General features: G+C 26.8%; 1 protein-coding gene across 1 annotated transcript in view; it reads left to right on the top strand.

Moving 5' to 3' along the window:
* The window catches only part of LOC129965768 (testisin-like), a 75,315-nt gene that overhangs the window by 38,269 nt on the left and 20,008 nt on the right, over positions 1-17,038 (top strand). The window contains exon 2 of the mRNA XM_056079945.1: positions 8,810-8,960. Coding sequence (XP_055935920.1) covers positions 8,810-8,960 — 151 coding nt within the window. The remainder of the gene's footprint in view (positions 1-8,809; positions 8,961-17,038) is intronic.

Below are 17,038 nucleotides of genomic sequence, written 5' to 3'. Positions count from 1 at the left end.
CAAAAAACATTTGCATAAAATAAAATTAGAAAAAAAAACGTTGAAAGGAAATATTAGCAATAACCTTAAGTTTGGACCGTGGAAGAAGAATGTAATCAATTAGAAAATAACAAAAATTAAGACCTCAGCTCATTGACTTTTGTTACTTATTCGTGGATAAGTTTATTCATAGACTGATAAATCAGTAAATTTAAATATAAAAATCTTAATTGGTAGACGCCAAAATGAAGTTGGGATTTTTCATTTGTTAATGACGTAGATATGAATGATGGGAATATTTTTAATTCTGCTCGAAGTTACAGATGACTGTGCACAATTATATATACTTATGAGATGTATAGTTCACTTTATCAAGAAATATTGAAAGCTCAAATTAAGAAGTTGTGGTAAAATAAATTTATTTTAAGGAATAGTATAATATTTTTATATGTATCATATCATATAGTGTAAATATACTTTTATATCATAGTGGTTTGGTAGTAGAGACACAAATTGAGACTGGATTCCGTTGAAGATTAACCGTGAATGACTCTATGACATCGTCACCATCTGGCAGATGACGTCATGTTAGATGGCGGATTTCCGAACAGACAGAAATTTGTGGCCACTGAGTTGAGAGAACCGCAGACAAGTCGATTAAAAAGATATTATTAACCTAGTTGTGAAAAAAAATCTTAAAAATACAAATTCTATGAATTATAAATTATTAGGAAAACATTAACACTTTGCCAATCATAATTACTCTCTAAATCATGAGTCATTATAAACTTAAAAATAAAAACTAGCACATTTCAACATTACTAAAATAAACATTTATAGTAGATTTTCGTACATTAATCATTAATATGTTGATGTGTGAAACAAAACTAACCAGCTTATTAAAAGAGCTGTTTCACACTATTCACTGCATAGGACCGTAAAATGCCAAACCAAGCATTGATCATCTTATTTATAATTAATCTAAATTATAGAATTTAATTCATATTTATGAATTTAATGAGAATTTCAACTTTTTTCATGAATTTCTACAGTAACTTACAAATTCGAAATACTCAGAATTTTTCTGTAAGTGGTTAATATAAATAAAATTTTAAAGTGAATTTTATTTAAAGATGATTTCTCTTCGTTTCATTTTCTTTTTCAAAATTATTTATAATTTTTTCAGATTTTCATGTTTAGTTATAAACAGAATGAGAAAATGTCTTGTTAATTCTCCCAATAAATCTCAGAATTACTTACTTTAAATACAGTGAAATAAGTAAGAACTAAAATAAAAGTAATAAAAATATACGTATTGCTTTTAAAGAAGGAAATTTTATAGATATATTTATTTTTGAAGAGCATTAAACTATACAACAAAAGCATAAATCCACATATCTTGTAAGTTTCTGTTTTTGTTCTTTGAATCTCATGCATAACATACTAACAAATAAGAATTCAAAATAATATTTATTTCTTTAAAAATGTATACTTATATAGCAAAGAAAAAACTATAATTAAATTTCATAGAAAATATAAATTTTTCTGAAAAATTATATTTAATAATATAAAATTCTAATTGCAGCATAAAAGCAAAAATTTTTTTAAATCATTTTTTGCTAAATATTTAGTATTTGAAATTTTCTTTTACTATTAAAATATGATGCAAAATTGCCTTACTAAAGAAAGAATTGATATGCAAATCTAAAATTCGAATAAAATCCTGCTATTAAACTAAAAGTTTGAAAATTTTTATATAATTATATAATGGAAATTAAATTTAATTATTCTTTTAAAAACATTATTGTTAAAACATTAATATTATCTTTCAGATAAATAGCATATGCTGTTTAGTCAAGGATGACTCTTTATCCCCCCCCCCAAAAAAAAAAAAATTCCCCAAAATCAAACTATTTTGAAATAATACAACAATGATTTCTGAAATTTCATTTTTACGAAACAAAGTCCAAATTTCCTAACTTTGAACAATCGCCATGTTTAAGTCCGCGGTTTTCAATTTATCAAACAAGTTAATTCGTACTCGTACACCAATTCATGAGTAATTCTGCAGTGAAAGCTTAGCCATCACGCGAAAAAATGCTTAAAATTTCATTATTTTTTTTCTCTTGCGTGCTTCCAATTCTATAATTTACAATGGCATACAAATTTATTGCGCACTTTTTTCTCTTTTCATGACATACCGCGGCGTCATTTGTTGTGTCTTTGTATCACTCTTTCTAGTAGAGAGGTCAACAAATTTCAAAATATATGGAAATGGTGCAGAAAGGATGACGACTTTTTGAGTGTCGAAAGACACATTGTGAACGCGTTCCGTGAAAGTGAACTGCATCAGCAATTTACCGCTCAATTTAACGGAACGTTTTCCAATTCGAAAGAAATGATATTTAAACAATCAAAGACCTCGTCCATAAACTTATAAGTAGAAGAAAAAAGAAGTATAATTTTTGCGGTATCTACTGGTACCTCTGCCCATAAATTAACAAGAACAAGGAACATGCGAATTGTAACATTTTCCTTCTTTTTTTTAATGTATTATTGAATCCTGTAATTGTGTTTGCGCTTGAGTAGGGAAGAGGTCTTGAGCATTATGTTTTGTAATAGTTCTTAGAGCTTTAGTCAAGCTTCAGTAAACACGTTCTTATAAATGGTGTGGGCGTAATATTGAATTCCATCAATATATCAACGAATTTTTATTTTACTTAACAAACTGGATATTTTAAAAAAATGAGTTCAGGGCTCGTTTTTATTTAATTGCCAAAAGGCCTTAATCGTTTGTAATTCTTTTGAACATAATCTTAATAAATTATCGAATATTTTCTGCAAATGTGAAATTGAATTGAAAAAAAATGTGAAAAATCTGTTAATATGCTCCTTGAAAGAGTATGAAATTATAAGATTATTTAGAAATTTGATACTGGCACAAGACTGATTTGTTTATGAATTTTGTTTTATTTACAGGTAAAGATCTACTGTATCAGATGTTATTCTAAAGAATTTCAAAATATAAAATTATTGTTACTAGAAATTCATGAAAAATTAATTGATTTTTTTAAATTTAATAAATAATTTGAAATTGTGAACATCTTAAAATAACTATAAATGCACAAGATGATATTTAAAAGTACTTGCTCATTCATTTCCAAAATTTAACTGATCTAAGTAGTAACTCTTAGCAGTTGTGTTTAGGTGAATTACGTTTGCTTAAAAATCTTGTGTTTCTTTTATAAACATTATGAGTTCTAAAGCAAGAAAAGAAATATATATTAAATACATATTGACCTCTTATAAATTATTTGGAACTGGTAAAAGAAATTTTTGCATATTCATTGCATAGTGATGTCCTGTAACAAATTTTATATGTTTCATGAAGAAAAACTATTCTAACGAAAATTAATTTATTTTACACTAATACTAGTTTTCTAGTTGAAAACTACTTTATTAATATTAAAATAACATGTACAAACCAACAATAAGTTTCTTTCTCATAATATCTTTATGTTATGAAATTTTTTTCAAGATATATCGTTTTTCTTGTATCATTGAACTTTTTCAGATACAGAGGAATAAGAGAATATATTACAGAATTTATATTGGCAAATAGCTTTAGTCATTTTAATTCACACGAGTAAAAGATTTTAAGGCAATGACAATTTTAGAGCGAGACTCATAGGCTTAAAAAATTAAAATTAATAAATATCATGAAATGGAGACTGAATTCCATTTTTTAAGCTCCAAAAATATTTCAAAATTTTCCTAGTGTTTATTAAATGTTTGTAGTAATTTTTTATCATTCAAATGATTATTTTTGAATTATTTCCGTTATAGACAATAAATTGATTATTTCTCATTTATGAGTTGCTAAGAATACATAAAACAAATCAAATATATTTCTTTGTTATAAATGCTGAAATATTATTTTTCTTGCAAAAAATATTGATTAAAAATAATACAGCTTATCGCTTTTTATTTCATTTTTTACTATTAACGCCTTTTATTTAAAAAATTACTAAATCTAGCTAAGTAAATAACGTATATGCGTTCTAAAATAAGTGCTTTTCTTTATTTGTATGATTTAAAAATAATTACATAAAGGAAGTTCATTGATAACTGACTGCCAGATTGACTGATAAAGTGATATCAGTCAATCTGGAATCAATAAATCAGTGAAACATACAAGAACAATTTTGGACATGCTGTTTTTTTTTTTCTTCAAGTACTTTAAATCAATGAAATTATTTTAAATCCACTTTCTCTCTCATATAAACATGTCACTTTTTATATACCAAGACACATAATTTGTTGATCAGAGCGTCCAAATTTTTCCGACCATTCAACCCTGTCGAAATTTTGAATATGTCAGTCAATTCACAGAAGCAGTCTGAATTCATTTTATCCTTTTTTAAAGTCCATTTCAGAAGGAAAAGTGAATCAATTCTCGCGAGTCCGATTCAAAAAAACTGATTGAAGTTCTCTGTTAGAGTGGCAAATAGAGCGAGAAGAGAGTTTTGCTTGTCAACGTCGGTCCTTCACTGACGTGCATAACAATGCGAATTACCGGAGAAAATTTGCCCTCTTTTGTCTAAAAGAGGATCACTTCGTGAAGTTTCTTGGAAAATAAAACTCGGAAATGAGCTTTTGAGGAAAAGAGTCAAAAGTGAGCCGGTGGGTTTTAGAAGAATACTGAGAGCTTCCTTGTTTTCTGATGATTGAAAAGTCTGTTCAAAGGATGTTGGCGGGGATGTAAAATCTGAGATATTTCGGCAAGAAACTGGGACATGTGAGAAAGAAAGACATAAGAAGGTTCGTATAGCAAACAATGCTAAAATATTTGAAACAAATTCGCATTGGTGGAACTAGAGTCTTAATTCCTTCTTACATCGAGGCTTAACAGAGACACAATATATTATATAAAGATTACCAAAAAATGGATCTTATGAAATTTCAAATGTTTGTGAAATCAGAAGTATTATTTTCATTTGCTGACACCTACGCAAATAACGCATGATATTATAAAAATCACTTTCTGAAATGTTATTAAATATGGTTCCAAATGGGAATAGTCAACAGGGAAAGAAAGGCATAAGGGGAAAAAATGTTCATTTAGCAAACAATGCTAAAATATTTGAAGTAAATTTAATTTGGGGGAATCGGAATCGTAACTGCCCTCTTACATCAATGCTTAACAGAGATATAGTTTATTATCTGGACATTGTCGAAAAGAAATGAAATTTCAAATGATTGTGAAATCAGAAGTGTTATTTTCACTTGTTTCCACCAATGAAAATAATTCAGGATATTCCAAAAATCATTATCTGAAATGCTATTAAATATAGTTCCTATGATAATAGTCAACACCACACTTTATGTCTTATAACAAGCTCATATTATAAATAACATTTTTGAATTGGTCCTAAAATGTTTATGATCAATCAGGTCTATATGCAGGGAAAAGACTTTATTAGAGAACATATTTTACGACAATAGAAAAGTTTTCTTGATGTTTAAATCATTTCCCCTGGTTAAAATAACACATATAAGGATTAAAGGTTAAATCTGTGATTTTTGGAGTTTGAAAGTAAGAATTAAAAAACTGCCGTAAAATAAATTATTTTTAAAGAATAACTTAATATTTGTATTCGCATAATGATATCACCTCTCCTTGCTAGATTATTCTTGCATATAATTGATATAAATAATCCAATACTTAGTCAAAATATCGCCTACTATGACGGAACAGAAGAATACGACTATTGAATAATATATTTTAATGACTACAGATCCTTTTAACAGTATCTCAGATCTAATGTTCACTAAGCGGAAACATAACTGCCTTCTCTTACATCGACGCTTAACAAAGACATAGTTTATTATCTGGAGATTGTAGAAAAAAAAGGATATTATGAAATTTCAAATGATTGTGAAGTCAGAAGTATTATTTTCAATTGCTTCCACTAATGAAAATAACGCATGATATTTCGAAAATCACGGTCTGAAGTGTTATTGAATACGGGTCCTATGGTAGCCAACATCAAACTTTATGTCTTATCACATATTCATATTATAAGTAACATTTTCGAGCTCGTCCTAAAAATGTTTATGATCAATCAGGTCTATATGCAGGGAAAAGACCTGATTAGAGAACATACTTTGCCACGACAGAAAATTTTTCTTTTTGGAGCATTTTGTTGTCAACAGAATGTATTTTGAATCTTAATTTTACGACATCTGCTCTGAAAAAGTAATGGCTGAGATATTTCGGAAAGTTAAACTTCACAGTGTGGTTCATGACATCAGCAAGAAAACTGATACAAATATAAAATGCTACATAAAATTTTTAACAACAGACTTCGATGTGTATTTTTCTTTTATAATTTTGTAAAATTACCTAATTAGAATAATTTTATTCTAATTACAAACCATAACAATGAATTCATTTATTTGTAAGAGCCTTAGTTTATTTTCCTTCTTTTTACTTTCTGATTGATAGATGGCTATGCGGATTTTCTCATACTTCAAATAATTTTATTAACATGCATTTTGTTGTGATATCAGTATTTTGGCATCTACAAAATCTTAAATCTTATTTTGATAGGGTCTTTCGATTTGGTTTTTAGAAATATACTTCATACTTTTAAGTATTTTCATATTTATACCAAAAAGTTTCGTCAATTATGATATATTACTTCTTATACTTGAAAATAGAATTTATTTACCGAATTAAAACAAAGAAAATGGTTTTTATCTGCAAAATCTAGCGAAACCATGATAATGATCAGAAATAATTGTTTAGATCTACCTTCATAATCGGGTTAGTTTACAGTGAGTGCTGTTTTGCATATTCATTTGTTGCATCATTTCGATTAACTTAATTCATCTAATGTATTTAGGATAAATAACTCGAGTCATTACGTGTTAAATCGCGCATGTAAAAGTATTACAGATTTGATTTCACACAAACAATTTGTTTTCATGCAGATTAGTTTATCAATTTTGTAAGAAAGTTTAAAGTTAATTTTTTTTATCATTAAAATAAGATAAATTGAAATTATGAAAACAATGCAATTTTGCTGTTGGTATGCCATGGGACGGTGTTGTAATTATTTTGAACTTTAGAAGTTATGCTTAGATAAACAAAATAATAGTGAAATACTTGATATTTGTTAAAGAATGTTGAATCTGAAAAAAAGTAATTATGTTTATTGAATAATTTTTCAACATTTTGATTTTTAATGGAACTTGTTTTCTGGTAATCAACTTTTTAAAATGAGATGAATATATCTGCCAATGATATATATTTCCTATGCAACTTGTAATCTAACTCATTATGTTACATTATCATTAAAAAACGCATATTTATAAAAGATAGAAATATTAAAACTGTTTCAGATTTTATAGTTCAGCGTCATTTATTCTTTTTAAATAAATAAGTTAGTTTATTTATTTTTCAAATATTTGACTTCAATCATTGCAAACTTTTGTAAGAACAGATAATTCGCTTATTAGAACATTTGACGATTTTATTTATTCCATAATACTGTTTATATAAAAATGTATTATTTTGGAAGACATGAAATATATTGAAGAACCCGATAGATAACTGTAAATTGTATGTAATATATTGAACTGCATATAACTGTAACTGCCATAATTACAAAGGTTTCTTCTTTTACTTTTATAACCTCTTAAATGTTTGGTTTTTAAGAACAGAAAATGTTGGCAGCATTAAAACATCTTTTAACAAAAAATTAAAAGATATATATATATATATATATATAAAATAAAATAAAAAGAAAAGAAAAGAAAAATAAATTGAAAAAAAAGTATTTCTGAATACAAATATTTATTATTGCATATAACTTATAGAAGTTTTGTCATTTGGTATTTAAAAAAGAAAAGAAAGAAATTACAGGAACATAATTTAAATGTATGCAATTAATTCTAAATTTGCTTGCCTCCCCATCACACTCGTCGTGTTATTTTGATATTGAAAATATGATTAAATTTCTCAGATAAGAAGCGTTCTTCCATATTCCTTTTGGAAACATGTTAGGATATATTTCAAGGAAAAGCTTTTAGGGAAAATTAGCTTGAGTCATATTTAAATACGAATATTCCGTTCCAAAAAAGTCATTTGATAACTGAAATACTATTGAAGCTGTAATTCTGCGGATGAAAGCAAAATAAAAAATCAATATTTCTCTATAAGAGACTGGTTATTTTATTAAAAAAATTTAAAATTGCAAAAGGAGTTCTTGCTTTCTTTATAAATATCATCAACCTTAAACGGTGATTTCTTTTAGAAAATTTATTTTTTGCTTTCAACTGGTACATCGAGTGTTATTCGAAGCATTGTAGTCCATATAAATAATACCTATTCTTTAAATTTCCTTTTGAGTGGAAAAAAAAGAACGTCTTACTTGATTTTACATTTTTTAGAATTCATAGAATTTGTTTTAACAAGAATTACTTAGCAAAAAAAGATGCATTATTAGTCATATTTTTATTAAATATACCCAACTTTTAAAATACACACACGGACAGAAATAAACCTTTCTTATCTGATCTAATGGCACTACAGTTATTTAAATTTAAAGTTTTTTATAATGAGCATTCCAATTTTTTCTTTCAAAACTAGTACATTTCTTATAAAGTATTATTAATTAAAAAAGTTTAAATAATATTGTTTAAATTCATAGAATTCTAAATAGCAAATAAAATAAGCTGTTCATGAATGGAATGTTTTGGAAGAAAATGATATCATTTACATTTTAAATTATAATTCTTAATGAATGAATTTTTTTCGTTACAGCCCCAAGATTCCCCATGCTCATACCAAAGGATCACGATGCCTTTGACTCTGCTGTTATTGGTGGTTGGTCTGCTTACTCTGCAGTGTTGTTCAGCTCAATCTCAAGGACACCAAAACATCACCAAACGATCTGACAGGAGGTTTTATGACGGTGAGGTTTTGATGAAATAAATATAAAACAAGAAATATTTTCATTCTGTCGACTGTTATACGAAATATTGTAATGAATACAAACAATACCTATTCTATATTGCTATAATATGAGAAATACATGAGTAATTTATGAGAAAGTTGAAAAATTCTTTATTGGGTCACTTTTCTCAACTTTGAAAATTAGTTTGGCACATTTAATTACTTTGCATAGTTTCGTTTCTTTAGCCATAACCCACAACTTGCATAGAGTACTCAACAATCAAGGAGCGATTTAGTCGTGAACGATCGATATTTCTCTAATAATTACATATCACGAAGGAAATCAAGAATGTAAACTAAACTATAAGCTTCTAGACTCTATTTGATGATTGTAAAATTGACTTAAACAAAAATGAAAGCAAAAATATTGTTCCTTACATGGAAAATAAAGGGGAATGTAGTATTTAAATACCAAGCTATCAAAAATATTCAAAATGTTATATATATATATATATATATATATATATATATATATATATATATATATATATATATATATATATATATATATATATATATATATATATATATATATATATATATATATATATATATAAATGAAAAATATTTAAAAAATAATGCAAATCTATTAATCTAAGAATAAAGGCTTAAAATTAAAGATTATAGGTATTAAAAATATTTATAAAATGAGATACTGAACATTATAATAGCTTAATTAGTTCAGGAGTAAATTTTAAAAGGTAAAAAATTGAATTTTTTTTTCTTCATTTTTTAAAAAAAAATTTAGACGAGTTTCTGAGAAGTTGAGGTGCGTGTTTATAGAAGGGAATTTAAGACCAATATCTGTATTAATTTTTGGAAAACTCGACTTAGTTGCAAAACAAAGGTCGTCCAAAAATATATAAGTATATTTTTATCAATCGGAATTTGCAGGGCGAAAAATAGCTTTTTTTTTTCTAGAAGGGTTATTTTCTAATTTTAGATAATATTTTAATCGATTTTAAAAAACGAAAGAAACAAAAGGTATAGCAATTCAATTTCAAAAAGAAAACAAATCTTATTTTTAGTGTTTTAAAAACGCGGTTAATAATAATTCGTGAGTGAAATGGTCATCTGGAAATGTGGAAATATTTTCAGGCTTAATAATTAAGAGAAAATTTTCACTTCAGGCCCAATTTTCATTTCCTTCCTCTGGAAACAACCATTATGAAACATTCAAAATCAAAGAACAACATATATAGAATAAGATTATTTTTCTTTTTGCAAATTTTGATGGATAGAAAAGTATTTTCAAGCCTTTTTTAATAACTGCTTTTTTTTTAACGAAGTTGAATTTTTCAAAAAAATAATACAAATATAAGTCTTTAATTTTTATTATTAATTATCTTCTATAGATACGTATTAAAGTAAAATTCCAGAAATTTCTGTTCAATTTAAAAAAAAAAATGAAAATTTTCTTCTGAACCTAATTAACCAATGATAAAGTTCAATGTATCATCTTATATATCTTTACTATACCTATGACTTTTAAATACAATTTTTTTAACGGAATTAATAGCTTTTTATTTAAATGTAAAAAACCGACATTTGAACTTCCACTTCCTCTTCCAGAACTTATCCAGATGTAAATTTAGAGGCTTGTTTTGGTTTGAAATCTCATACATTTTTTCCCCACAAACTGATTTTTTTTCATGATAATTTGACTAAACTACATTGCCACTCTTTTTGTCAACCTTTAATTTTTTTATTAGTAGTAGTTCGATTAAGTAAGCAACTTAATTGATATTAGCAAGCAAGTATTTTCGATATTAAATAAATTACTATTAACTGCCTTAATAAATATTCACTCAAAAATTAATTGCAGAACAAAACATTTCTTGATTTGCGGTAATTAATGATTCACGCATTTGATCTTTTCCCTAAATCTTGAATATTACAATACATTTGATAAATGTTACCAAAATTGAACTCCTTTTAATCTACAGATTATATTAAAAGCTATATAAAAATTTAATAAACAATACTATTCCAAATTAGATTTTTCTTAGCCGGCGTCCTGGCATAGGGGTAGCGCGTCTTCCCCGTGATCTGGGCGTCCCGGGTTCGAGTCCCGGTTTGGGCATGGTTGTTGTTCTATCTGTGAGATGTGTGAATGTGCCCTCCTGTAAAAAGGGGTTGTGCAAGCGAATGAGTGATGCGTGAGTGGCAAAGTCGTACTCTTGGCCCTAGTTGGCGCTGCTATAAAAAATAAGAGACGTTCCCCCTCAGGCTTAAATCGCTGTCTTCGTAACAGTGGGCTTGTCAGTGGCAAGTGCCATAAGAAACAAACAAGATTTTTCTTAGAGTAACTGAAAAGTATAATTTTTAAAAATTATTTTCTATATATTAGTCTTTAATTTGTACCTCATTATTACTATAAACTTTATGGAATCACAAAGTCAATTTTATCTCCTATTCAATTTTGAATAGTTCCATCCTTTTTGATAAAATTATTTCATTAAATAACAAATTTTTAAAATATCAAAGTAGTGCGCTGTGTTAAATAATATGCTAGCATATAAAATTTTAAAAGTCAGGTACACCAAGGAGTGAGTGAAAACTCCAATATAAAATTTCATCCTTACAAATATAAAATAGAGATAATTAAATACATATAAAAAATACATCAATATTCTTTCCGCATCATTGCATCATTATTTTTTGTCATTTGACCATTGATGAATATATCTTGAAGCAACATCTCTTTAAGCGTGATGATTGCCTCAAAGAAAATTACAATACTTATGCTAATCATTATATTTAGCGATTTCTTAGAATTATCGTTAAATTAAAGCGATAATAATCACAGACAGTTTAGTTTCTTCAAGTCCTTAGATGTCATTTTATGAACCCTCCAAACACTAAGTTAGTAAGTACATTAGCGAGGACAATTATTACATTTGCTAATGATGCTATCTCTGATTCTTACATAAGGTTTTATGACGACCTTTTCATATAATTAACCTATTAATATTTCGAAGCATACAGCACATTGCTCTTAAATTGATAGGCGCATACAAAAGGGAGAAGGCAAGGGAGGAAAACAGCGGCTCTTCATGAGAATAATTACCGGAATTTGTTTTATAATGTATTGTTATTCACCCTAAGCTTAATTTATTATTTATTAGAATTATTTGGAAAAACTTTTAAAAATAAATAAGTATAAAAATTGACAATTCTTCTAAACATTTTTTATAGAATTAATTAATGAAAAGAGTGTAGGTTTGTTTAACAAGAAATTTGCAGTAAATATTTATTGACTGAAGAAAAAAAATGAGAATTTCCATAATTTATTATTTATTCCAATAATAATAAATTCTATTTAATGATGAATCATATTAATGAAAACTTTAAATAATGAACTTACAATTAATTCATTATTAAAATGAAATAATTTTAATAATGAATTGAAATTATTTCATTTAATGAAAACTTTTATCTTCTATTGTTTTTGTGATTTTAAAATAAACTATTTTAAAGTGTCACATCAGTATTATAATATTATATCATTAAATGTTATTCACACTTTCAATGAAATTCTCTTCTATAAGACAATAATTATAAGTTTTTTGTGAAATATACTAAGAGAAGGCATCTTTCTTTCTTTCTTGAATTCTTACGCATATTTTATTTATTCATGAATTAAATAAAAATTTTATTAACTTATAATTTTTAAATCATTTTTTTTAGAAATTTAATTTATATGTTCCCAATATTTTAAATCATGCGTTAACATTCATGTTTATTATTATCTATTTATTAAATTTTTTTAAAAAAAAATTACTAAGAGAAAGCGGCCTTTTTTTTTCTTGATTTCTTATACATATTTTATTTATTAATGAATTAAATATAAATTTTATTACATTATTATTTTTTAAATCAATCTTTTAGAGATTAATTTAAATGTGCTTAATATTTTAAAATATGCGTTAACGTTCATATTTATTGTTATTTTTCATACCATTGCAAATCTTTAATTATAAAATAGAATAAATGTGAAAAGAAAGACATTATTAATTTTTTTAAATGACAGTCAGTTTTGTATTTGCTGTAACATTACCTTCTATGAAGTTTAAATTATTAATTTGCTAATAGCTAAAAAAAGAGCCCCCACTTATTTTTTACTTCTACCATGAATTATTAAAATTCAGTGTTTCATTCTTTCTTGACTAATTTATCGAAAGATGCTCAGTGTGGAATATACCTATTGAACTTTGAACGAAAAGAGATTCCCAGACATCAAGTTGAACTTTCTCATGGTATATTCATTAATAACTTTCGACATAATGCTTCCATGGCAGCATAGTATCTCGTAAAGAAAAAAAATCGTGCGACGTCAAGGTCAAAGCCACCTCACATCTCGATCTCTCCTCATGACCGCATTGAAAATTAGAGAACTCGAAGACGGCATGTGCTTAACCCGTATTTCGACATAAAGCTTCCTCATCCGGGTCAAGCGATGACAGTTCCTGATAATGGAAACTCCCTTCATCGATGATGAAAGTCGATAGGATTCCCCCTTTCAGTTCATCTGCTACTACAATGAGAGTCGTGATGTGCAAGTCCAATCATGATCTTTGTCTCCGGCTTGCGCTTGACACTGCATTGGTAAACAATAAAAGGTGTTTCGAAGTACTGAATGAATGCCTCGAAATGTTAGGAAATCAATACATTTGACTACATGAGCCGAATGACCGAGAATTCAATGGAAATTATAGAACTTCATCAATGGCGGATTTCCGAGTAGGTAGTTGTCTAGGGCCTTTAGACTGAAAAGGATAAATTAAAATTATTTTTCGCCTAGTTACCATACACATTAACGTGTAAAAAAATACCCATTTTATGAATTATAAAGTATTATGACAGTAATGTATGTTTATATTAATGCAATTATTAAGTAAGTTAAAGTGTGAATTATCATTAAAAAAATATTGGAATATCATTTATTCATTTATTGATTACGTTATTTTTTTTTAACTTAATAGGTCTGGTAACAAATTATAATTTGATAATAATGATAATAAATAATTTAATAATAATGATAATAAATAATTTAATAATAATAATAAATAATAATAATTTTATTTGAAATTTTTTATTTATTCTTTCAAAATAAATACTTTTCATAATTTTTTATCTGGTAGTAAGATAATCATCAATTAATAATTGCGGCTATTTTTTCAGAAATTTTATTGTCATGCTTATAAATAAGCAATTTTTAATTAAAATGAATAAAAACATTTATATTTCCAATAAGTTACTAATATAAAAAATTAATATTAAGTTTCAATATGTTGATTAAATTAAACATGTATTGAAATGTGAAATTTAATTGACCATTTATTAAAAGAGAGACCTCAGGATGTGTATTGCTTAGAGATGCGAAATGCTTAGCTTCAGAATTTGATGTAAATGCATTTGGAACCTTTTCAGCGGGAAGCCAACTAGTTTATACAAATATAATGGAGTCAGTTCACGCGATATCGTAGTAATGTGACAAACATAAAAGAAATGAAACATACAATTTCATATCAAGCAGTACTTTTTCATACTGTATGCTGTTGCTTTACAGCCGCCTGTTTTTGATAGAGGTGTCCCCTCGAGGAAGTCTTGATTTTGGGGCCAGATGATCAGTCACTAATTTTAGGCAGTACAAATTTTTTTCCTCTCTTTTGCACGCTTTCCATAAGCAGATGTTTTTTATCAATTTTATTTTTTCCTCTAAGCAAATTATTTTAAAGATAAAATTATAATGAACTCCCGAAATAATAAAGCATTCAAATATAGTAACTTTCAAGTAAATTAGAGTATCTTGCATACAAAAAGGAAATTAAATTTTAATATGTTTAATATAGAGTTTGCTAGATTTATTGACTTCTTTCAGAAAAAAAGTGAAATATAATAATTTGCAAATACGAAAAAAGAAAATCTTTGAAATAATGTTCTGCAATTTAAACGATATTTGGTTTTGCTTTGAATGAATATGGGTAGATGATTTGCCAATTACATGAAAGCACAAAATTAAACTATTAAAAAAAAAGCGTAATAAAAAAGATATATCGGTGTCTAACAAAGTAGCTGTTCCTTTAAGCAATCAGTTCGGTTAGTTGAAAATCCAATTCTTCAGAGTATTATGAGTTCAAGAGTTGATTCTCCAGATGGTGAGTTATTTATTCTAGCTTGAAACGTGTTGAATCATTTGAGGGTCAAACGAACAACCACTGATTCGTCAAGAAAATCTGGAGGGAAGGAGCTGCCACCAGTTCTGATGGCTTCGTTGGAAGTTCGTCACCAGTTCTGATAGTTCAGCATTATATGACGAATCCTACTGTAAATGTATGAATAACTGTATGATAAACTGTAAATGTGTGAAATAACCAATGGGATGTTCTCCGCGAAACTTTTTCGTATATTCTCCAATAAATTTTTTATTCTCCTCCCCGGCATAAAATTGTGGACCTTAGGTAAGGCCGCTATTTATTGCCTTAGAATTTTTACTGAATGCATTATGTGAATATATATTTTGAATGCATTTTCCTATCATTCGAAACGACATTTATTAAATTTAATCGATTTAAATTATTACGTTTCTGAGTTATGGCGTTTACATGCATTCGAAAGTATAGACTACTGACATACGACCACCCCTTTGAAATGTTTGATACAAAATTTGATAAGAGTTTGCATTTGATATGCTAAATCCATGTTCCAAATTTCATCTTTATACCTTAACGTTTTGAAATTATCGAGTTCACTTTATTCGAACAGCCATCCAGCCAGACTTCCTGTGAATGGTTTTTGTTCAAAATATGACAGAAGTCTACAAATTTAATAATAAATCTGTATACAAAATGTGGCCGATATTGCTGTATTCTTACTCGAGTATCATTTGGAAATTTAAAAAAAAAAGCAGCAAGGATTTATTTTTGATATTTAGCAATTTAGTAGATCTGGCACAGTTTATAAAGGCAGAATAAATAATTTTATTTAATAAATTCGTAATAATGATAGTTAAAAAGTTTTTAAGGATTTTAAAATAATAATCTCAAAAATAAGAACTTTAATAAACAAACATTCTCTATTATTTAGAATTCCAGAATTGTATAACTTGAAAATTGACAGTAATGTCTACATCTAAAGTGTTCAAAGTTTTAAAAGAAATAAGAAATTAAATTTTTTTAAATATAATATTTTATACAACCGTGAAGTTCTCAAATAAATTAGGAAGTTTAAGAATTATTTTTTGTGAACACTGAATAACAAAATGTATAAACGTATTTCACTGAATAAGACATTGCAAAAATTGAAATTAAAAAAAAAGTTAGCTTTTCAGTTTGATTTTATTAAAATAGATTAAAATTACAGACGATGTAATAAGGCTATGTTAATATTTAATATTATGAGAAATTAGAAAAAAAATTTAACTCGTTCATATTAACTAAGTTCTACTGTGTTTTCTTTTTTACTACTTACATATTACCTTTTTTCCTCTTAAATTCCTTTTTTAAAACGTTTTTTTTTTTTTTGCTTTATAGCGAAATATGGCTTTTTGATTACCTTAAACTATCGCATGAGTGATTCCTTTCAGAAACAGATAATAGTTATCCAGTTACTTAATTTTTATTTTAAGAATAAATTCACAAAATTGCAATGAGAATTACATTAAAACGCCATTTGTTTCTTTTCTAATATCATTGCATCACAAAAATAGTTAACTAATCATCGACAACTAAAAAAAGGAAAAAGACGTAAACTTTCAAAAAAGGTTAATGTTCTTTTGAAACGAAAACGAATTATCTAGCAATACTTAATCCCCTGAAAGCATTAACAGAGAGAAAAATAATCCAAGTTGAATGTATTAAATTTTTCCAGCGCATTCTTTGATTGACACAGATTCACAAATTTCACTTACGACGAAAATCCTCAGCGGTATCGGGATTAGTTTCTGAGAAAAAATGGATTTTTAACTCTTGCTTTCAATTTGTGAAACAGAGCGACTCTAATCACCTACATTTAATGAAGTGCAATGCATTTCGT

The sequence above is a fragment of the Argiope bruennichi genome, chromosome 1, assembly GCF_947563725.1.
Source record: "Argiope bruennichi chromosome 1, qqArgBrue1.1, whole genome shotgun sequence".
NCBI classification, from domain to species: Eukaryota; Metazoa; Arthropoda; class Arachnida; order Araneae; family Araneidae; genus Argiope; species Argiope bruennichi.
Note: the sequence above shows the minus strand (reverse complement) of the source record. Positions and strands in the feature narration are given on the sequence as shown.